This window comes from Phyllostomus hastatus, unplaced genomic scaffold (genome assembly GCF_019186645.2).
Source record: "Phyllostomus hastatus isolate PE091 unplaced genomic scaffold, TTU_PhHast_1.1 phas_contig_98, whole genome shotgun sequence".
Classification (NCBI taxonomy): Eukaryota; Metazoa; Chordata; class Mammalia; order Chiroptera; family Phyllostomidae; genus Phyllostomus; species Phyllostomus hastatus.
Genome location: NW_025333999.1, coordinates 7,212,118 through 7,235,297, shown reverse-complemented (window position 1 = coordinate 7,235,297; position 23,180 = coordinate 7,212,118). Strand labels below are relative to the sequence as shown.

The window sequence follows — 23,180 nt, the reverse complement described above, 5'->3', positions numbered from 1 at the left end:
CCTCCATGACCCCCAGCAATCCCTTCCCCCTTAGTTCATGTCCATGGGTCACACATACAAGTTCTTTGCTTTCTCCATTTCCTGTACTGTGCTTAACACCTCCCCCTGCCTATTTCGTACTTACCATTATGCTTTCTTTACTCCCTGTACCTTTCCTCCCATTCTCCCCCCACCCTTCCCTGCTAATAACCCTTCCATGCAATCTCCATTTCTATGATTCTGTTCTAGTTGTTTGCTTAGTTTGTTTTTGTTTTTGTAGATTCCCTTGTTGATAGTTGTGCGTTTATTGTCATTTTATTGTTCCTAGTTTTGCTCTTCTTTTTCTTCGTTAAGTCCCTTTAACATTCCATATAATAAGGGCTTGGTGATGAACTCCTTTAGCTTTACCTTGTCTGGGAGGCACTTTATCTACCCTTCCATTCTAAATGATAGCTTTACTGGATGGAATAATCTTGGATATAGGTCCTTGCTTTTCATCTCTTCGAATACTTCTTGCTAGTCCCTTCCTGCCTATAAGGTGTCTTTTGAGAAATCAGCTGATAGTCTTATGGGAACTCCTTTGCAGGTAACTCCTTTCCACTTGCTGCTCTTAAGATTCTCTCTTGCCCTGGCTGGTGTGGCTCAGTGGATTGAGTGCCGGCCTATGAACCAAAAGGTCATTGGTTTGATTCCTAGTCAGGGCACATGCCTGGGTTGCAGGCCAAGTCCCCCATTGGGGGGCATGTGAGAAGCAACCACGCATTGATGTTTCTCTCCATCTCTTTCTCCTTCTCTTCCATTCTCTAAAAATAAATAAATAAAATTTTTTTTTAAGATTCTCTCTTTAACTTTTGGAATTTTAATTATGATGTGTCTTGGTGTGTGGTCCTTTTTGGGTCCAACTTGTTTAGGACTCTGAGCTCCCTGGACTTGTATGTCTATTTCCTTCACCAAATTGGGAAAGTTTTCTTTCATAATTTTTTCAATTTACTTTTCAATTTCTTGTTATTCCTCTTCTGCTTCCAGCACCCCTATGATTCGGATGGTGGCATGTTTAAAGTTGTCCCAGATATTCTTAAGCTTCTCCTAATTTTTTCAAATTCATTTCTTCTTTCTGTTCCAGTTGGATATTTACTTCTTCCTTTTGTTCCAAACTGTTGAGTTGAACCCCAGATTCCTTCTCTTCACTGTTCGTTTTCTGTATATTTTTCTTTATTTCACTTTGTATACTCTTTAATTCTTCCTTTATTTTGTGGCCATAATCTATTTCTCTGAGCATCCTGATCACCAGTGTTTTGAACTCTGCATCTGATAAACTGGCTATCTCCATGTTGCTTAGTTCTTTTCATGGAGTTTTGGTTTGTTCTTTCATTTGGGCCATGTTTCTTTGTCTCCTCAATTTGGCAGCCTCCCTATGTTTCTGTGTATTAGGTAGAGCTGCTTTGACTCCCCGTGCGAGCGTACCTGTTACACTGTAAGGGGTGAAACCTTAGGTATTCATAAGGCGGCAACTCACTTTGTGGCACTGTGTGTGGGGAAGGGGTCAGAGAGGAAACAGTACCACTTGTTCAAATCTTGCCTCATTTCCAGTCACTTCTCCTACTTCCCAAAGGCAAGTGGCGCCCTTCTAGCTGCTGCTCCGGTGCTGATTCCCAGAGTGGGTGGGTTTGTGTACTAGGACCCTTGAGCCCTTTAAACCTACTCCCCTAAGAGACCGGCAGTTTCTTTGGCTGCCCCAACCTCCACTGGTTTTTACAGCCAGCAGTTTGAGGCTTTATATTCCCGGCACTGGAAACCTGGGCTGTGCGGTCTGGCCTGGGGCTGGGATCACTCACTCTGCTGTTGTCTCTCCTGTTCTGCCAGTTGCAGTCACTGCCTTGCTGCTGCCTTGCCATGCCACACCAAGTCCTCTCTGCCCCTCCTACCCATCTGGATAAATGTTTCTTCTTTAAATCCTTGGTTGTCAGACTACCATACAGTTAGATTTTCTGGCAGTTCTGGACGTTTTTTGTTTTTAGATTGGTTGTTATCCTTCTTATGGTTGTGTGAAGAAGCGAAATGAGTTTACCTATGCCTCCATCTTGGCCAGAAGTCCACACCACAACTACTTTTAAGATCAACCTCTAAAAATAAGCAAAATTATGGCTTGGGACCCAAGGGAGGGGACACACAGGAAGGGTGTATATGTCTTTTATCTCCTAAAGCCTCACACACTCCCCACCTCCTCTCCCATCCTGCCCCAAGGTGGGTACCTCCACAGTGCTGGCATTAAGACTGCCTTGGCCAAAGGAAACTCAGTGTCTCCAAAGGCAGCTGACTCTGCCTGTCTGTGCATGTCACCCACCTTCCTTCCACAGGGGCCTGTGGCCCTCCACCTACTCTCCTCTCCTTCATTCTTGGACACCCATGAGTCCCATGGCTCCTTCCTATCACTACTGTGACAAACTTTACTGAATGATGCTGGGAGTTTCTGAGGCTCAAGAATGACCAAACCTTGATTCACAGGAGACAGTGGGCTCCAAGCATGGGGTGAACTATCCTGGGTCACATGGGGGTAAGCGGAATCAGGTTGCAAGATACCCTCATTTGTCTTCCATCACCTGCTGCTCCACTCTCAAACTCACAAAGTATAATTCACATGCTTATCTTCTTGAGGGAAAAAGCTTGACAATCTCTTATAAATAGGCCATTTCTTCTTTTCCTCTAGGACATTGAGGAAATGCTCCTCTCCTGGTGGGACCCCTTGAGAGGTCCCAGGAATTCACTCGTTTCCACCTGTTCTACACATAGGCAGGCCCCCTTCATCTTACCAGGTTAGGTGGCTTTGAGGGTAGGATCCCTCAGCCCAAATGCTCTGGCCAGTGCACTTGCCACCCTCACCTCCCATGTTGGTTAAGGTTCTGGTACAACTGCTCTCAACACTGCAGAGAAACTAGCTACAAGATACAAAGCAGTGTATATAAGAACAGTTTTAGCCAGCCTAGTGGAGGGCTGATCAGAGACCCTCTCTCACATATACCTGCAAATAGAACACTTAAATGACCTGCAAACACACCCAAGGCACTGGTTACAGGTTGAAGAACCTGTCAACATGTGACAAAGCACTAGCAGAAATACATGCTGTGAGGAAGTATCAGAAACTGCATTGCAGAATCACACCAAATAATTTCAAAATAATCTGCAAATCTGCAACTCATATATGTGTGAACTGCTTACCATGAGCAGGTAGGATGCTTACCATGATTACTATGCACAGGGGCAGCCACACAGGACATCCCCAGAAGGTTCCCACTGTCCAGTGTGAAACCATCCCCTCTATGGCCAGAGGAGGGTACCATAAAGGCAACAGAAAAGTGGCAATAACTTGGTGCAGCAGGATGGCTCGCACTATGCTCAGTGTGAGCTGGGCTGCTTAAGGAGAAACAAGACATCCAGAATCTGTCACCCTGATACCCCAAAATAATCTAATGACTTTTTAAATTACAGGTGAAACCCTCAAATGTCAATTATTTCAAACCTGGAATAAGATTATGGTCGAGAATAAAGGCAGGTGGACAGAGAGAGAGAACTGGGATGAGGAGCCCAAAGGGCAGGGAAGAGGCAGAGAATGAGGAGGAGATGAAGAGGCGCCATGCAGTTTTGTAGGTGGCAGCTGAGGCAGGGAAGGGAGCACAAAACTAGGAACCTATTTCCAAAGGAACATACCTCTCAGTTCCCATGTGCTGAACATGCTAAGAAATGCAAGCAGGCTAAGATTTCCAGTTGGAGCTGATGGAGCAGCTCCCTCAGACTGCCCCAGGCTCTCCTGGAAGTTACCCAGCACAGAATCAGTAGTGAAAGGCAGCAGCCAGCCCACAACAGGTGCTGGGGAGGGGCTGGGCTCCGAAGAGTCTCCCAGGGAGCTGCAGTCCCAACTCAAGTGACGGTTAGATGAAAGGAACGGGCTTCTGGCTGCAGGACTTCCATAGCTCTCACACAAGACAGGGAGGTCAATCCCTGTGAGGAAGACTGCAGAAGAACCAGGGTGAGGGCCATACTTACACCTACTGGGCTATGGGAGAACCAGGTTCCTTTCCCAAGCCCTCATGCCCACAGCTGTGTAACATTCGACCAACTCACTCAAGGATGCACATTCCAGCAGACAGCTGGCTGGCAGGCCAGGCACAGCTGCAGTGTGGCATGTACTGAGAACAGGGTGGGTGGGAGCTCAGGTCTGCACATGGCAGACAAGGCCTCTCACCACCACTAGGCAGGCAGCCAGTGCAGCAACAATCACCCTTCTGTCACCAAGGGGAAAAGAATTATGATTATATAAGCAGACCTGGACCTAGACCCATACCTCTCTGGAGACCCACTGACTAAAATTGTAAAGACTGAAGACATGAAGTGAGAATGAAATGGCCAGCCCCCCATACCTGCATTAGTAAAAAGGCATAGACATTTTCAAAGAAAGGACCAGTAGTTTCTTCAAAACAACACACACCAACCCCCTGATCCTATATATAATTCAACCTATAGGTATTTAGCAAGAGAAATGAGGATCAATGTCCATGTGAAGACTTCTGCAGGAATGATCACAGCAGCTGTGCCCACCCAGCCCTGGTCTATAGATGGGTGAGTGCACGACTCTGCAGATCCACAAAGAAGTTGCTCAACAAAATACTGATACATACAGAACAGAAATGAATCTCAAAAGCACACGGAGAGAAGCCAGACTCTACCAAGCACACACTGTCTCAGGAGAGATTAGTCTAGAGAGGGAGAGTGTACCCAGTCAGGGAAGGCAGGACATGCAGGGAGGACTTGAGGGAATTTTCTGGGGTCATGGCAAGGTTCTGCATCCTGCTAAGGCTTTGGACGACATAGGTGGAAACATGTGCAAGCTGCACCAGGAGAGGCACACACAGTGTGCAATCATGTTACCTCCTGCCAGGGCAGGCAGCACCAGTGTTTATTTTATCCTTCGCCTCCCAAAAGGCCACTTGTAAAGAGTGTAACCCAAACAACAAAAACTCTATCTATGACCCATGGAGGCATTTTAGGTCATGTAAACCCTTTCTATCCATTGCTACACAGCAGAGAACAGGCTATCACCACACTCTTACATTACAGACAAGTGGCTGCACTACCATGTTACTTTCAGATTCATTTTTGCTTTGGAAGACCTGGGTGTTAACATGCGTGTGAATGATGTGCTCACACACATAACGCTCAACACTGTGGGTCACCAAGCCCTGTCTTAATTCCAAATGACTGGCCAACGAGATCCCTGGGCAAGAAAGAGGTGACTGGTTTCTACAAAGATGTGCCATCCCCATTACTCCTTTGGTGAATGCCAAAGTCTCAACAGAAAGATGAGACAGTGATTCTGTCATTGAGGATACCAGCTTCAACAAAGATATCCTGCTTGCAGGCCCAGTAAACAGACACTTTTGTGCATGCTACAGTCTGTTAGAACTTCCAAGTACTTGACCAGGGAGGTGGACAGCCAGAAAAACAAAAGCCAATTAATATCTCTAAGGGCTCAGGATGCTACTGCCAGCACCCATTAGGCCATTGGTGGGCATAGTAGCCCTTCCCACCCACACCACACAGGGGATAAGCCCTTGGTCCTAGTGAAGCCCAACCCACAGCTAATGAGATGTGTGATGCAATGGAGGGAGGGGAGAGAAGTGGGAGATACAAGGTTGCCTCAAGGCCACACACCCGCAACGGAAGCCAGGATAGGCAGTCACCAGAACACCTGTGCCACATCCAAGGGTCACATGGCAAGCTATTAAGAAGAGGAAATGGGGCTTCTGTGTTTCCTCTCAGGTAAAATGAGGAAGTAGAGATGGTCTGCTCAGACACCCAGTGACTTCTACTCCCCATGAGCCACATTCTCAATAGTCTCCCCCAAACCTTTGTATGTTCTTTCATAATATGGTACCCCAGAAAGCATAATCAGATCACTTCTGTCCCCAGGACCAGCCTGTCACAGAGTTGGTGCCTCAGAAAAAGGCACGCACACACACACACACGTTTTCAGTGAAGCATGGAGGTGACTGTTCCTTGAACACCAATCCCACATAGGCCCAAGGTGATGAGGGACTCAGTCCTTACCCTTTCCAGTACAGAACATCTAGCAAAGAGGTTCATATTTTACTGAGTTAAATGCTCCTTGACCCAAGAGAAGTATGTGTGTGGGGGCAAAGAGGCAGGAGTAGGGGGGAGTTATTTTCACCAGTGTGTCGCAGATTATCTCTGAATATCAAAAATTTGTGACAAAAAGACTGCTCTACAGGAAAGTTCAGGAGTAGAATCTACTTATCACAAAAACAAAACAAGGACCCCAATATAGCTTTCAATGAATGCCCCAGCTTCAACCTTACCTAATGATCCTGACATGAGATGGAGGGAGCGCAGCCTGTGCCCAACCTTTGAGTTGGCTTCACAAAAGACCAAAAAGCTCATGATTCCCACCTCTGTGAGCACATTTATGGTTGCCAGAACAGAAACCAAACTATTTTAACCTCACTGGGTTTTAAACATCCATATTAAGGTATAATTTACATACCACAAAATTCATTCATTGTAAGAGTACAATTCAATGATTTTTAGTAAATTTGGAGTTCTGTAACCATCCCCACAGTCCAATTTTAGAATACTTCCATCATCCCAAAAAGTTCTCTTGTGCCATGAGCTGTTAATCACTGCTACCACCCACCCCTGCTCCATGGAGCCACTCTCTCATTTCTACACTGCTAGATTTTCTGGACGCCCTCCATGGATCAAATTCTCCAACATGTAGTCTCTGGGTTGGGAGTCTCTCCCTTGGTATGACGAGCCTGAGATTCATCCATGTTGTAGCATGTATCAATAATTTGTGCTTTTCATTTCTGAACAGTCATCTACTGCCCAAACTTAGCAAACCTTTCAACCAGGAATATGTGGATTATTTCTACTTTGATTTATTTTTTTATCCTCACCAGAGGATATGTTCATTGATTTTTAGAGAGGAAGGGAGGGAGGGAAGGAATGAGGGGGTAAGGGGGAAAAAGAGAGAGAGAAGAAAAAAGAGAGAAAAATATTGATCTGAGAGAAACATCGACTGGTTGCCTCTTAGATGTACCCTGACCAAGGGATCAAACCCACAACCTATGTATGTGCCCTGGCCAGAAATCAAAACCATGACCTTTTGGACTATGGGACAACACTCGAATCAGCTGAGCCACCCACCCTCCAGGGCTGTTTCCACTTTTGAGCTATTACAAATTAGAATACTATGGACATCCAAGTACCTGCCTTGGTGTGGACATATGTTTTCATTTCTCTTGTGTACATTCTATTCCTTGGATAGATTGCCAAGTCATGTGTAAGTTCATGTCTAATTTTATAAGACTGTTTACACCATTTTACATTCCCACCACGTACCAGGGTTCCTTTCTCTACATCCTTGCCAACACTTATGATTATCTGTCTTTATTACAGCCATTCTTGAGACTTGTTTTATGGCCCAGCATATGGCCTACTCTGGAAAATGTTCCACGTGCTTGTGAGAAGATGTTATTCTGCAGTCACCAGGTGGAGGGTTCTATAGCTGCCCATTAACTAAACACATCAACAGTGCTCTTTGAGTCTTCTTGAATTATGCTGATTTTCTGTTTAGTTGTTTTACCAATTACTGAAAGTGGAGTAGTGAAATCTTTAACTGTAATTGATGAATTATCTATTACTACTATCAATCCTATCAGTTTATGCCTCAGGTATTTTGGGGTTCTGTTGTTAGGCACATATACATTTATGACTGTTATCTTCCTGATGTATTATTCCTGATGTATTATTATGAGTATTGCTCTTTGGCTCTAGTAATATTGTTTGTCTTAAAGTCTATTTTATTTAGTATAATATAGTCATTCTAGCTTTCTTAGGTTTACTTACGATATCTTTCCCCATCTTTTACTGAAGGATATAGAGGTTGTCCCTTATAGACAACACATAATTAATCTGGATTGCTTTTTGTTCTGACAACTTGTGCCTTTTGATGTGGGTGTTTAGACCATTCCCATTTAATGCAATTATTGATTTGATTGAATTTACATGTGTCAGTTTACATATCCTCAGATTCTAGTATCCACAGGGGATCCAGGGACCAATCCCCCATGGATACCAAAAGACAATTAAGTTTTGGAAGAGTCAAAAGTTATACACAGAGGACTTCCAATCAAGATGGCAATATAGACAGTCACTGCTCACCTCTTTGCAAAACTACATCAAAACTACAACTAAGAGCCCTGGCTGGCGTAGCTCAGTGGATTGAGCATGGGCTGCGAACCAAACCATCACAGGTTCGATTCCCAGTCAAAGCACATGTCTGGGTTGCAGGCCACGGCCTCCAGCAACCGCACATTGATCTCTCTCTCTCTCTCTCTCTCTCTCTCTATCTATCTATCTATCTCTCTCTCTCTCCCCCTCCCTCTAAAAATAAATAAATAAAATCTTAAAACAAACAAAAAACTACAACTAAAATACATGGCAACCATCACTCAAAACCAACAGAAATCAGGTTGAATAGAAGTCTGACAACTACGGAATTAAAGGAACCACATCCATCATGACTGGTAGGAGGGGCACAGACTAGGAAAAAGCTGATTCCACATCTACCTATGGTGGATAAAAATTTGAGAGGGATATCTTGAGAGAGAGAGTCCCAGCCCAGGGTTCCAGGACCAGGAAGATAAGTACCCACAACTTCTGGCTGCAAAAACCAGCAGGGATTAAATCAGTGGAAGAAACTTCTGGAGCCCTAAGCAGTTCCTCTTAAAATATCCCCCCACAGATTCATCTACTCAAACTCACTCCCTCTGGGCTCTGGTGCCTCAGAGACAGCTTAAGGAGCACCAGTGGCATGCAGGGGAAGGCTGAGATGTCTGGCATCAAGGCAAGCAGAGGCCACTGTCCCTTTTCTGGGCCCTCTCCCCACAGAACTTGGTGCCATATCTAAGATTACATCAACCTGACTAACACTGTTTGACCTGCCTTGGAGATCCCCAGAAACTCTGTCCCACCCAACTTACAGGCCCACTCAAGCTGCTTTTCCATACAAATGGCTGGTCATGGCTCATGTTGCACGACTTCCTAAATCTTCTCAAATAAGCAGCCACTGGCCTTAGTGAGCCCCAGGCCCAGAACTAGCAGCCTAGATTCAGAGCTTGGCTTCACCTGGAAATCTCTAAGTACAGCACAAGTAGCAGCCATATCAGATTGCTTTATAATTCAGGCATGGTGGCTCTGGGCAAAGCACAGGTGGGGGCTAATCTTGGCCTACACTTTCAGGGAAACCCCAGAGCCTTCGCACCCAGTGGACAGCTACAGCCTATGTCAGAGCACCACCACCCTGTTCCTGCACAGTTGATCCTCCATGAAGGGTGGAGGTCAGTGGTAAGTGGTCACAGCCAATCCTTGCAGCTGACGGGCCTGGGTAAATCCCTCCCATTGATTTGCCAAAAGCAACCAAGGCTCAACTACAAGAGGAGGGTGTACTCAGCCCATGTGAAGCATATACCTTGAGTACCCAACTTGGGAGATAGGGGGGCTGAGCCACTGGACACTACAGGACACCTACTACATTAGGCCACATTACTACCAAGACACGGAGTCAAAGCAGCTTCACCTAATACATAGAAACACACCCAGGGAGGCCGCCAAAACAAAGAGACAAAGAAACATGGCCCAAATGAAAGGACAAATCAAAACTCCAGAAAAAGAACTAAATGAAACGGAGATAAGCAATCTACCAGATGCAGAGTTTAAAACACTGGATATAAGGATGCGTAAGGAACTCAGTGAGGACCTAAAGAGCATAAAAAAGATCCAGTCAGAAACTAAGAATTCAGGGTCTGCTGTTACTTCTATGCTGAGCCCTTCCTTCCTTTCTTCCCTATCCCCAGCTTTAATAAGCATACCCTCTAATTGAAATAAATAACAACTTACAAGGAAACAATAGTGGAGTGCATGAAGCCAAGAATCAAATCAATGATTTGGAACATAAGGAAGACAAAAAACAACAACAACAACAACAACAACAAACAAGAAGAAAAGGGAATCCAAAAAAAATGAGGATAGTGTAAGCAGCCTGTGGGACAACTTTACGTAATCCAACATTCGCTTCATAGGAGTGGCAGAAGAAAAAGAGAAAGAGTAAGAAATTGAAAATCTATTTGAATCCTGGCTGATGTGGCACAGTGGATTGAGCATCAATCCACTGCAAACCAAAGGGTTACTGGTTCGATTCCTGGTCAGGGGACATGCCTGGTCAGATCCCCAGTGAAGGGGTATGCAAGAGGCAACCACACATTGATCTTTCTCTCCCCCTTCCCCTCTAAAAATAAGTAAAATTTAAAAATAAAAATAAATAAAAGAAAATCTATTTGAAAAAATAATAAAAGAAAACTTTCCTATGTTGGTGAAGGAAATAGACATGCAAGTCCAGGAAACACAGAGTCCCAAAGATGATGGAGGCAAAGAGGCCCACCCCAAGACACATTATAATTAAAATGCCAAAGGTTAAAGATCAAGAGATGGGGGGCAGGGGGGAGAACAGGTGAGAGGTGAGGGGAATTAAGAAGTAGAAATAGGTAGTTACAGAATAGCCATGGGGATGTAAAGTATAGTCTAGGAGAGGGAGTAGCCAAAGAATTTGTATGCATGACCCACGGACATGAACAAGGGTGGGGGTCTTAAGGGAATAGGGGGTGCCAGATAGAGGGGAGTGGGAGAAATAATCAGGACAACTATAATAGTATAATCAATAACATATAATTTTTAAAAAGTTATACATGGAGTTTTGGCTGCACAAGGGTTTGATGCCCCTAAACCCTACATTGTTCAAGGATCAACTGTGTGTTTGTGTGTGCTATAGGTTCCCAGGGGGTGTGTCCAGAGCCAGATACTCTTAACAAGAATCCAAACACTGCCTGCCTCTAACACTACTCACTCCAGAATGGCTCTGGGCTAAACTTGATCCTATGATTCTGTCAAAACCCATGACTGTACTTCACCAATGAACTATTGTAGATATAACAATTAGTGTGGGAACTCAGGGATACACCAGCTCTACAAATGACATCTTATTTTCAGTGACACTTAAGATGGAAGGGCAGTGTTGCGAGCATATTCTTCTCTCACCACATGCTGTGCTGCTCCAAGGTTGATTCTGGGTACGTCTACCACCCACCAACCTGAAAGGCAGAGATCACTGCCCAGTTTACAAATGAAAAAGCACAGACAAAGATCATCTGCCAAGATCAGTCAGGCAGTGTGATTTTGAAACAGACCAGTAAGCCAGGATAAGTGGAATAGGGAAACAGACCAATAGCTGAACAAAATGGCAGACCAATTTACAGCCAGATAGAGAAGGTCACCTGCCTGGAGATAATATTTAGGCCTCAACTATATTTCAGTCCAGGCCCAGAAAAGCAGCAAAACCAGGAGGGCAACGTCAGGACCAGCTGCAATGACTAAGACTGCCAATCAATGGAAAACACATCCCTGAAAGAAAACACCTGGAGAACTGATGGATATTCTGCTGAAACCCTCCCCTAAGATTCCTGCCTGCAAGAGAGAAATGAAAAATCAAGACAAAGGACCCAGTGCACAGGTGCTCTTCCTCTAGGGAGCAGACCACACCATTCCCTTTCCCTCGTCTTCCCTCACTTCTTTCCCCACAGGCACACATCTCCTAAACACTAAGGAACCCTGAAACCTGCAATCAGGGGAGCCAAGGGCAGTGCAGTTTATCCCAGGCTGATCCCCTGAACCTGCCCCCAAGGCCCCCTTTTCTCTGACTTCCCAGTGAATTAACTGGAGTCTTAATTGCTTCTTCTTCTATGCTGAGCCCTTCCTTGTTTCACTGTCCCCAGCTTTAATAAGTGTACCCTCATAGTCACCTGGATTTGTATTGTGAAATCTTTGCCTGCTGGCCTCAAAAGCCCAGCTCTTTCCACACTCACATGGCTTTACAATGCCCTGGGGTATCTCTAGTCCTGCAGGAGGACCCTGTCCTATGTGACTAGGTTAATCTCTGTCCCTTGCTCCTTTGTGTCCTTTATTGTGTCATAAAGAGGATACCTTCAACTTCAGAAAACATCACATTGTCTGAATGCCCTTGGGTTGGAAGTCAATGGGCGCAGTGAGGAAAATCTGGGACCAAGAGGCCCAGGAGCCAACTGCAGCCAGGTTTTGGTACAGAAAGATCTGAGTTTGAGATTCAGCTCTAAGCTCCTTCAACACTTAACCTCTCTCTCACAAAACATTGGCCTGGCCTGCAGAGCAGCATGGTGATTACAAGAAAAAATATAAACCAGGAGCCCAAAAGATCTCCACAAACACAAGTTCCTCCTTATCCTCACAATCTGAGACAATGCTGAGGACAAAGTCAGAGAGAGAGAAAAAGGAGTTACAATTTTATTTTTGGAACTTCTGAAGAGGCCTCTGACTTTAGAACAGGGGCTAAAGAAAACAGAACCAGACAGAAAAGGCCTTTCTGGGTAGCAGAAACACAAAGCATACCCCATACCCCAGGCTAAGATGCTTTTCCAATAGGGTTTGGATTTTCCTGTTTATCTCAAGGAGGTAAGACTTTTCAATGATGAGTATTCCAACAAACTGGGTTCCAAAACAGATTTAACACAAAGACTGCAGGCTAAGGCCCCTTCTGGGGGATCAGCTAACACTCACAAGAAAGCGAGAGCCCCCAAGTTTCCTCATGTCTGCACCTCTCACCCTCCAACCCCACCTGGGCAAACAGAGTAAAAAGGAATCTGAAGGAGAGGCAGCAGCAAGGTTGACAAGGGATACACCACAGAGGGCTGTGGGGCTGGCTGGGAAGCCATGGCCACACTCACATGCCCAAGTGAAATGTCATGAGACTCTAGGTGTGAACATTCTGGAGAGAACTGCTTTCACCAGAGCTCTGAGGGTGACAGCAAAAGCAGGAGTAAAAGCTAAGGCTGAATTTCTCTTTACAGGGAAAAAAAATTCTGAGGGAAGAAATCGGGAAGAACGCTGAATCGTATTTCATTCAAACTTTTTCTTTAAAAGCTTCACAAAAGCTGAAGATCAGGAAAATTATTATTTTTTTAAATTGTCACCTGAGGACATTCTTTCATTGTTTTTTTGTTGTTGTTTTGTTTTGTTTTTTTAAGAGTGAAGGAGGAGGGGCAAGAAACATTGATTGGTTGCCTTCAGTATGTGCCATAGCCAAGGATCGAACCCACATTTCAGTGTATGGGATGATGCTCCAACTAACCAAGCCACACCAGCCAGAACAGGCAAGTTACTCTTGAAGTAACCAGTATCAACTAAGGAGAAACCAACAGAGCAAGCCACGGAAGACATCTCCTCCATGAGGCCCCTCCTCCAAGATGAGCTGCCTATAAGGAGTGGGGGCACATGTGAGATGTACCCTGGCCTGGGCTCCTGGCTCTGACCACAGTCAAGAGACCCAGGTAGGGCATAGCATCCCTGGACCTTACTGAGTCCCAGATCTGAAAAGCAGGAAGGCATAACCAAATGAAAAACTCAAGTTTTCCTACAAACCAAAAGTACTGAGTTGAACAGATAGCAGGGTAGCAGAGAGAGAGGATATTACTCCCCCTCCTATGAAACCCACACTCTGTTCCACTGACATCCAGGTCACAGAAGGAAGGCACAGGCAGGATGGCACAATGATGCCAGGGCTGGGGTCCACAGCCACCTACACAATAACCACCAAAACCTGCTTTCTACAGGTCAGGGTGGGGAGGCTGCAGCCTTGAGACTATTTTCTCACACCTGGGCCTGTCCTGGTTCCTGTCCCCTCCCACTCACCTGTGTGAGGTGCGCATGTCCACAGGCCCGTCACCTGCCTGCTCTTCACCTCGGCCCACGGCCATCGCCTCGGTCCCCCTCAGCAATCCTTGGGCTGGGCCTCCTGGCTCAGGCATCACTCTCATGTCTCCATCAGTGTTTAAATCTGAAGCCAACGATCCTCTCTCCATTTTTATTTTCTTGCTCTCCACATCGTCTTCTGCTGGATCCTGTTCAAGCGCTCGTTTCTGACTTCGAGTCCGGCATGCTTCTTCAGTCATTCTGAACTTTGGGGAAGAAGAAAACAAGACATTTAAACTTGACACAATGGAGTTGCTTGCTACCCTCTTAGAAACTTTTCAATGTCAGCTTGGAGTATTTACCTTGCCGCATGACAATGACAGACACAGATACAAAAAACGCAGGCAGGGCCCACAAAGTATGTTGGGACACTTTCTTCACAGCCCTGGGGAAGGCTGGGACAGGAGTGGTGGGGCACCTGGGGAGCTGAGACCTCAGGGACCTGGACAGAAACAATGGAGGGTGGCTGTTTATAATAAAGAAGGGGAATTCTTGGTGCTTCGGACTCAAAGCAAAGAGAAGAAAACTGTGAGCTCCCTGGAGGTGTCTGAAATCCAGGAAAGGGAACCAGGCAGTCCCAAGAGCAAGGTCAGTGCCCAGGTCCAGTCCTGCACAGCAAAAACTCAAGTTGACCCTTGACCCCTCTCCCCTTCAGTGAGGGTGTCCTCCTAACTCCCTGCTCACTGCAGGGGGGTGGGGAGTGCGGGTAACATTTAACCCTTTGCCTGCTGATGAGGCAAACTTTGAGTCAGGTGAGGCCTGGCTCGCCACGGTGCCAGCACCCTGTACCTGCAGCACACACATATCTTGATTTAAAGACAAGAAGAAGAAGAAGGAAAAAAAAACACAAAAAAACAGCTGAGTCAGTTTTTGATCCCATGACATCACTGGGCTCCACATGACCCTTCCCAGGATTCAGTCTGAGAGACAAAGCACTTTCCAGAAAACTAGTCTGAACCGGTTCCAGACAACAAGCTGAAGTGCAGTTAACCCTCACAGAGACAGGAGGGAGGACAAGCAGTGATGTCTGTCTGCAGGGAGGCTGCAGGCATTTCACAACCACGTCTGGGTCTCAATGTTCCAATAGGGCAGAACACCAGAAACAAGACTGAGAGTTCACAAGGGGACAGAAAGGAATTTAGCTGCCAGGCTCTAGTAGAATTCCCTAAGTGCCTCTTCTCCTCAGGTCGGTCAACAGCCACATCCACGAACACTCAGGCAGGGGTAAGAGCACCATATGAACCCCCCAGAATCCGAATTCACACGTGTGGTATGTCTATACTTGAGGCCTCCCGGCTCTGTCTGTGTCCATGCAGCAGGGCACCTAGTGCCTCAGTTCTCTCACCAGTGAACACCCCAGGAGGCCTGCTCTGGACAGGGCTGGGCCTACCCAGTCCCCAGAGCCCACCTTTTGGAAGGCTGGGGGCAGCACAGAACAACAAAATGGCTATGTCATCATATATAGGATACACTCCTGAGCTGACTCACTCGAAACATCCTGAAGGAGGCCCTACCCCAACGGGCTCTACTGTGGACTTAGAATGAAAGGAAGAAAAGTGGGAACAGCTACTTCATGCTCCTGGCACAGGAGGTAGAGTGGCTCCTCTGTACACATGTTACACCAGCACAGCACTGACACCTGCTCCTACAGAAGGCTGAACAGAGCAGGTCTTCCCATGGCCTCCTGGGGTGTTCCCTGCTCCATCTAGATGGAGGGCAGGGCTACTCATTATGGCTTGGCCTCTATCTGCCCCCAACCCCTCCTGGCATCCCAACCTGCACCTATAATCTACCCTGTAGCAACTGCTTGGCCCCAGAGGCCTCTATACAACCCCCATACCCCTGTTCTCCCCCAGACCCCCCATCTCCTTATCTACCCTCGTCATCTCTTCACTGCCCCACAGGAAAGAGGGATGCTCGCATGTGCCTCTTAGCCTAACATGCTAAGTTTCTTTTTCTGACATGCCTTGACCACAATGCCCTTCAGCCTGCTCACTGAGTCTGTCCATCCTGTCTCCCCATGGGACTGCAGACAAGTCACTGCCCTGAGTGTCTGTCATTGTGAGAAGGATGGATCATCTTTCCTTTGAGCACAACCTGAAACAGGAGCTCCTCAAACATCTGGGAACTGGACAAAAGAAGCAATTCTGCTGCCTCCTTGGCCAACAGGTATGAGTGCTCCCAGGGCTGGGGGGAAGCCTATCTAGATGGAAGCTGAGAGGATACCAGGATCTCAGGCAAGGAGGGCCCCCGCTGAAGTCTGGGGAAATTCTGCCCCTGAAGGAGAAGTTCCCAGTCTAGCCTGGTACCCCCTGGGGGTGTAAGGGGTCCTAGGTAGACAGGGAGAATGTACTCCCACTTCACGATGCTGTGTCCCCCAATCCTGCACTCAGAGCACCCATACTTCCCCACAGGGTAAGTGTCAAGGTCTTATTCATGAGGCTCACATGAATCCCAGAACCTGTGTGAAGTCCTCTTCCCAACTGCCCACAGATAAGGGGGAGCCCACAAGATCACTGTGCGCCAGTGACCAGACTGGTGAGGTGGTGCCAAATAGCCTCACTTCATCGTTACTGGTATAAAACAAGCAAATTATGAGGTGCCAGAACACAGCCTCACACCCACAGGGCCACTCCCTCCACCCCAGTAGACAGCCTGGGAATCCGCTGGCCCGTCCCATGTGTGCAATGTCAGGACAACTCACTCTGAAGCCCAGGGGCTGGAACACTGCCAACCCTAGGCTCAGAATCAATGACCTGGTCTGTGCCTCTGGCAGGCCACTCTGGGGGGACCTGCTGAAGCCCTCCCCAAACCCTCCCCACCCCATGAAGGACAAGCACAGCTGGGGACCAATCCTTGGTCCCTGGGGTCTTGCTTCTGGGGAGGGCACGTGCTGGTAACTAGCTGCTCCTCCTCTCAGAGGGAAGAGCTAATGCCCCCAGCACACCAAAGCTGGTGGCTACAGCCCCACAGGCATGGACTCAGGGATGGTGACAAAGTTTCAGGATAAACCAGCCTTGTGGAATGAAGTATGATGGCTGATTTCTGCAAAAAGCAGTGAGAAGGTACACTGAGAATACTTTCAAAGAGCAGGTGAAGAGGCTGGGTTACCCCAGCTGGCAAATTTGAATCAGCTTCAGAATTCCTAACAAGTGAGGGGAGGAAAATGAAGGGGAAGCAGTGACCACAGAAGTTCCACCACATGGCCATTCATTCAGGAAATATGGGACCCATAGAGAGCAGTCCCTTCTTGGCAGGATTCTGTGCTGGGTGCTGGCTGTTGCCGAAAGGGCAGATCCAGATAGCAGCATGCCCATTATACAGATGAGGGACCAAGGCCCAAGGCTACCTGAGGCACAGACTGCTACACAGGGAACAGGGCTGAAACCCAGGTGGCCTCAGACCCTCCTTCTCACTCCCCAAACACAACCCTGCTCTGATGTGTCCTGTCCTCCAACCTGGCTGGGCCAGTGGGAGGTGGCAGGGTACAGCCCTGGTCTTCCTCAGCCAAGAAGGGCAGATTTCAGCCACACTAGAGACTACAAAGGCACAGCACATACTGAACCCAGGATGATGGGGTCAGTGAGTTCCGGGCAGAATGCTGACAATGGGCTGCCTCAACCAAAAGCTGCTTTATTTTAATAAAACCCCACCATCCAACTGGTCTGAAAACCTCAGGAGGAAAACCTGTTTTAAAACAACTCCAAAGGGTAAATTATGCTGCAGCAGGAACCAGACTTTTTAAACAGGACTTAGGAGACCATCAGAAAGCAAGTGGCTCAACTTGGGCGCACAGGCCAGTTAAAAAAAAAAGTCAATAGACACTATATGGACTATTTACACTACTACTCTGTTACCAGCAGACTTACTCGAGCAATACTCCTCTTTCAGACATGAGGAAAGCGAGACTCAGCAATAATGTGCTTGAAAGAAGTGACAGAACCAACATGCTGAAAAGTGGACTTGGGGTGCTTTTTCCAGAGTTAGAAAAGGTAGTTGAGGTAGGAGGAGAGTGCTTAGTGTGGACTAACCTCAGATGGAGCACAGGGGGATACAATTTGTTCTAAAGGATCATCTGGCTGATCTGGGGACAGACTGGGAACTTCTGTATCTTGTGGCTCAGGACAGAAGAGGACAGAACAGTAGGGAGACATGACCAAATGCTGGGTGGTACTTTACAGGATATAGACACCACAACATTCCAACAGCTGCACATGAGGTGAGAGAGGCTGCTCTGTTTTGTCGGGTTTTGCCTGAGCAACTGGAAAGTAGCTGTTCTGGGGTAGGATGATTGGCAGTGGAGGTACTCTGGATATACTAAACATGAACTCTCTACCAGACCCAAAAAGAGAGGCCGAGGAGCAACTGCTGACAGGTGAAGGCCTGCCTGCACATGGAGCAGCATAGGGCACCTCTTCCGGTCAGGAAGGAAGAAGGGTCTATGAAGCAACCAATGCTGGGTTGGGTGACAACAGGATCTACATGTCAGTCTCACCAACCAAATGTCAAGCTCCACAGTCTTGACATACAGCACAGGTGGGTCTCTGCACCCTAGTGGTCCCAGGACTGGAGCTGTGCCACATCTTCATGGCTTCCTTTGTCTCCTGCTTAGACCCAGGAACCCTATCCACCCTCCCCAAGACAGCAGCTTGAGGAAGCTTCCAAAGCTGAATTCTGTGTCTGCACACGCTCCACAGGCTCCCCAGGTTGAGTCAAACCCAGGTGCCTGGGGAGAGGTCAGGGGAGAAAAGAGCTAACCTGCACTTTGGTCTTCCCTTCTAGAACAGATCTCACTCTACTCTGGGCCCAAGCCATTTCCTGACACCTATCTCTGAGTGACAGTGGCAGAGATGTGGTGGTTGTGTTTTGGAAGGAACTCACACCAAAAACGCCAGCTCTCACATTGTCAAAGATCGTTAAGCTGAGTACAAGGAATGCAATTTAACTTGGGAAACAAAGAGATGACCCGACGGCCAGCCTGCACCACTGGACACAGCAGAGAAGAGGCAGGACCACAAGGAGCAACTGGCAGGGAAAGCTTGTCACTCTCTGAGCCTTAGTTTCCCCATCCATACCTCACAGACATGCTATGTGACAAGACACAGAGTGATGTTAGAAATAACCTGAATGAGAAAATTAAGTTGTACAACTGTATAATACCATTCACATGGTTTAAAGGGCTTATAATCTGCAGGGGGAAAAAATATTGCAATTTTCCCAAAATCGAAACTGAAAGAAATGGGGCTAAAATCCACAGCACTCATCTCTGAAGAGTGGATTATTATTAAGAAACTTTCACTTTCTGTATTATTTCTTTGAACAATGATTATGTAAAGTCTTGTATTAAAAGAAAACAAAGATAAAAAAGAAAGCTAGATAAAATAATAGTTACCTTCACAGGCTGAAAATTGAAATAGTAAGTGTTGGGGGGGGGCGGACAAGAGAAGGCCCTGTGGGGAGGGAGGTCCTGCCCTCCATGGCCCTTGGCCAAGAGGGTACATAAGATGCACAGAGGGCAATTGGCTGGCTCCTGCAACAGGTGGAACCAAGAATGCTAGAGGAACACAGAACCTCAGTGGGCTGAGAGGGAACACTGCTACCACTTTCCCACTTGTTATTGGCAAATGTCTGCGCAGCTTAAAAGTCCACCTTCTCTGTCACCACGACTCCAGAGCTCTAAGAAGTGTATCCAACCCCCTGCCTCATCCACATGCACACCTTCTACCTGGGCCACTAGCTGTTGGGAGGGGCCACCAAGACACACACAGCATTAGTGTGGGCCAACTCTGACAGGGCCCATGTTCCACACAGTCCTTCACCAGGACTGCCCACAGCAGCAACCCCACACAACTCAACGGCTTCGTCTCTCCTCCCAGCTGAATGCTAAACTCTTTCGTAGCAGAAACTTCTTTTAGCCATTCATCTTTTTTTTTTTAATCCTCACCTGAGGACATTTTTTTTTCATCGTTTTATAGTGAGAAAAGGGTGGGTGGCATCAATCAGCTGCCTTCTCTATGCACCCGAACCAGGGACCAAACCTACAACCTGGGCATGTGCCCAGGCCAGGGACAGAACCCATGGTCCGATCAGTCCACGGGATGATGCTCAAACCAACTGAGTCACACTGGCCAGGGTTACCATTTATCTTCATTTTCAGTATGAAGCACACAGTATGGCTTTAGTACTTACTACTGAGTTAAACCTACATTTCTGTAAATTAGCCTCATGAAGTGTTTGATTCCTGGGGTTGCCCTACAGGGTAAAACAAAGCAAATAAGTCACGTGCTTTCATGAAAAACTCCTGCACTGACTGTAAGGCAAGTGTACTAAGATGGAGCCCCACAGACTGAGGCTGAGGTAGGCACAGGAATACGGAGAGATGGTCCAGACAGGGGAACATGGGACAAACTGCTGAGTAGAGACAATCTTATGCAGAACAAGGAGCCACAGCAAGTCCTGTGCTAAAGGTTTGCTCAAAAGGAGAAATAAGTCTCTCCATATTCACTGACTGAAGTTGGGATCTTACCCCTAGCAGTCTGGAAACTTAAAAAACACTCCAGAAACATAGGCATTTTCTCTCTTTTACACCATCAGGAGGGCCCCAGGCCCAGACACCTGGCTAGAAGCTACATGAGACTTCAAAAACACAGACTGAGAATACCTGCACCAGTCCAGGGGAGGGGCACACCCACATGCTGGGGGTGACAGCTGCCACTCACCTAGAGCTTCCAAATGTTAACAAGGGGATGGGCACAGCACTCCATAAGGTGGGGAAATCCAAGTCTACGTGAGCTAGGGATCTGGGCCTGGATCCCAGGTCCACCCACACTCCTCTATCTGGCACTCTCACAAGCTATCTGTGCACTGTGAACCATTCCACTATACGGTCTAAAGACCTTTTGTTAATTATGTTTAAGTGGTTTGTTTTCATCTGGAGTGACAATCACGTGGTGGGACTAAAATGATGCACATGCCAGTTAGGAAGATCCAACAGCCATCCTCAGATGCCTGCAGCAGCTGCCGCGCCTGAGAGAATTAAGATTTGTCTTGCATAGGAAGATACAAGACCCTAGTATTCAGGTGTTATCACCACCAACCAGGTACCAGGCAGTAGGGTAAACAGCATACCACTTCCTGGTATGTCCCTAGACCTTGAAAAGTGCTGGCCACACAATAGGTGCACAGCAAACATCTGATGAATGAACAAATGAAGATTTTACAGAGACAAGTTTGGGAAGTGGGGTGGCCTGGATCAGATACTTCAGGCCTGCTTTCTATGCTGGGATTCTCATACCTTGACCCAAGTTGATTGTTCCTGTGTTGTTAACAGAAATGTAGACTATTCTAACATTGTTTGCCCAAAGGGATCATCTCAGATGAGCCTCAGGACCACCTGCAAGGTGAGTGCTACAACCACAGCAGCTCCCCCTCCCTTTTTTTAAGATTGTTATATTTTAGAGAGAGGGGGAAGGAGGGAGAGAGAGAGAGAGAAACATCCATCAGTTGCCTCTCATATATGCCCCAAAGAAAGACCAAACCAATAACTCAGGCATATGCCCTGGACAGGAATTGAACCAGCAACCTTTTAGCTTTGCAGGATGACACCCAACCAACTGAGCCACACAGGTCAGGGCACCAGCCCCTGTTTTACAGGTGGGGAAACTGAGGCAGGTGGAGGTCATAGGGCAGGTGGAGGTCATAGAGCAGGTGAGTGGGACAGTGCTGGGTACTAAAGGCCATGCCCCTCCAGGCAGTGTCCAGCAAAACACCCCATCAACCACCCAGAGCCAGACTCAAGGTTTCCAAAGGACACTAAGAGCTCCTCATGTAGGAGAGTGGGACTCACCTCTCATCGCAGAGAGTCCAGATGAAATATTAAGCGATTACAGCCTTATGGAGCATCAGAGTGAGACCACACCGCATTTGCTATTTGCTTTCAAAGTACAGTAAGTACTGCCGGAGCACCATGCAACAGAAACATAGGGCTTATGGGAACAATGCAGTTAGGTGCACAGCATTCCATCATCACACACACAAAAAAGACAGGAACCCAATTTTACAATGGCAGCATTGTTAAACAACCCAAAAAATACACAAATGCTACCTGAAGCCTGCCCTGGGAAGACCTAAGTGTGTGTGTGACCATGGGCGGCTGCAGTTTCTGAGTTACTTTCACAAGTTGGAAGGAGGCTACCTGACTCCAGAAGGGGATGGGTGTGACCCGGGGAGGCTTGGTGCATCTTAGGTATGTGCATTTTGATTCTGTGTACCAGCAGGTGCTCTTTTGACTGAGAATAGTCTTCTGGATTCACCTGGTATAGGAGCGAGTAAACTTTTTCTTGAAAGGACACAGTAAATAAAGTATTTTCAGCTCAGTGGGCCATTCTGTCTCTGTTCCGATTACTCAGTTCTACTTCTGTAACACTATGTCCTCATATGGGCATAGCTGTCTCCCAGTCAAACTTTATTTATCAAAATAGGTCACCAGCATTTAGATAACCCAGCATTTCTCCTGGACAAAATCACATATAACCAAACACAATGTGTGTGTTATTCTCCAACTGTGCCCTGATATATCAATAGTGTTGGAATAAATGTGCTTTTCTAAAACAAGCATTAGAGCAGAACTACAGAGAAAAAATAGGTTTGAAAAAAGGACTTGAACATGTAAATTCAAGCTGAGCCCAATACTCATGGTTAATCCTTTGAGCAAATCAAAAGTAATTTAGTTTCAGAAAGTACCTAGTGTACACAGCTAACTGCAGGGTCAGCCTGTCTCACTACAGGTCAATTTTATACCATCCTAAAAGCCCTACACACTCTCAATACGAATAGGTCCCTCACAAAAGAAAATTATGTGCTATAAACTCAATTACTGTGGCGGATGAAACTTTAACCTAGTTACAAAAACAAGCAGTTCCTCAGCACACGTGCCTGAATATCGGACCAAAGCTCTAAGGAGAAGCACAGGGACTGCGGCACTAATGGGTGAAAGGGGGGTGGGAAGGTGGAGGAAAGAGAAGCCTCTCTGATGGAGGGGAGTTTGAGCAGGGATGGAAAGTGTGGATCAAGCAGAATGGGGCGGATTCACTGGAGACCTGGGAGCCCATGGGATGCCCTGAAGGACCACAGGTAACCAGGACTCACCTTTGCCAGGGAAAACCTAAGAAGGGTGCTTTACCTGGCGTGAAGGAGAGAACCATCTGGATGCAGACCCACACGAAACTGTCTCCAAATGCCCCACTCTAGGGCAGAGGGCAGCACCTCCAGAGCTATGGCACCCTTTGCCTATC

At 46.9% G+C, this 23,180-nt stretch overlaps 1 protein-coding gene across 4 annotated transcripts in view; it reads right to left on the bottom strand.

Moving 5' to 3' along the window:
• The window catches only part of GATAD2A (GATA zinc finger domain containing 2A), a 105,310-nt gene that overhangs the window by 23,642 nt on the left and 58,488 nt on the right, over nt 1-23,180 (bottom strand). For 3 of the 4 annotated variants that reach the window (XM_045853201.1, XM_045853202.1, XM_045853200.1), the window contains exon 3: nt 13,828-14,093. In XM_045853201.1, the coding sequence (XP_045709157.1) occupies nt 13,828-14,093 (266 nt within the window). The remainder of the gene's footprint in view (nt 1-13,827; nt 14,094-23,180) is intronic. The other variant, XM_045853203.1, reaches the window with a different exon arrangement.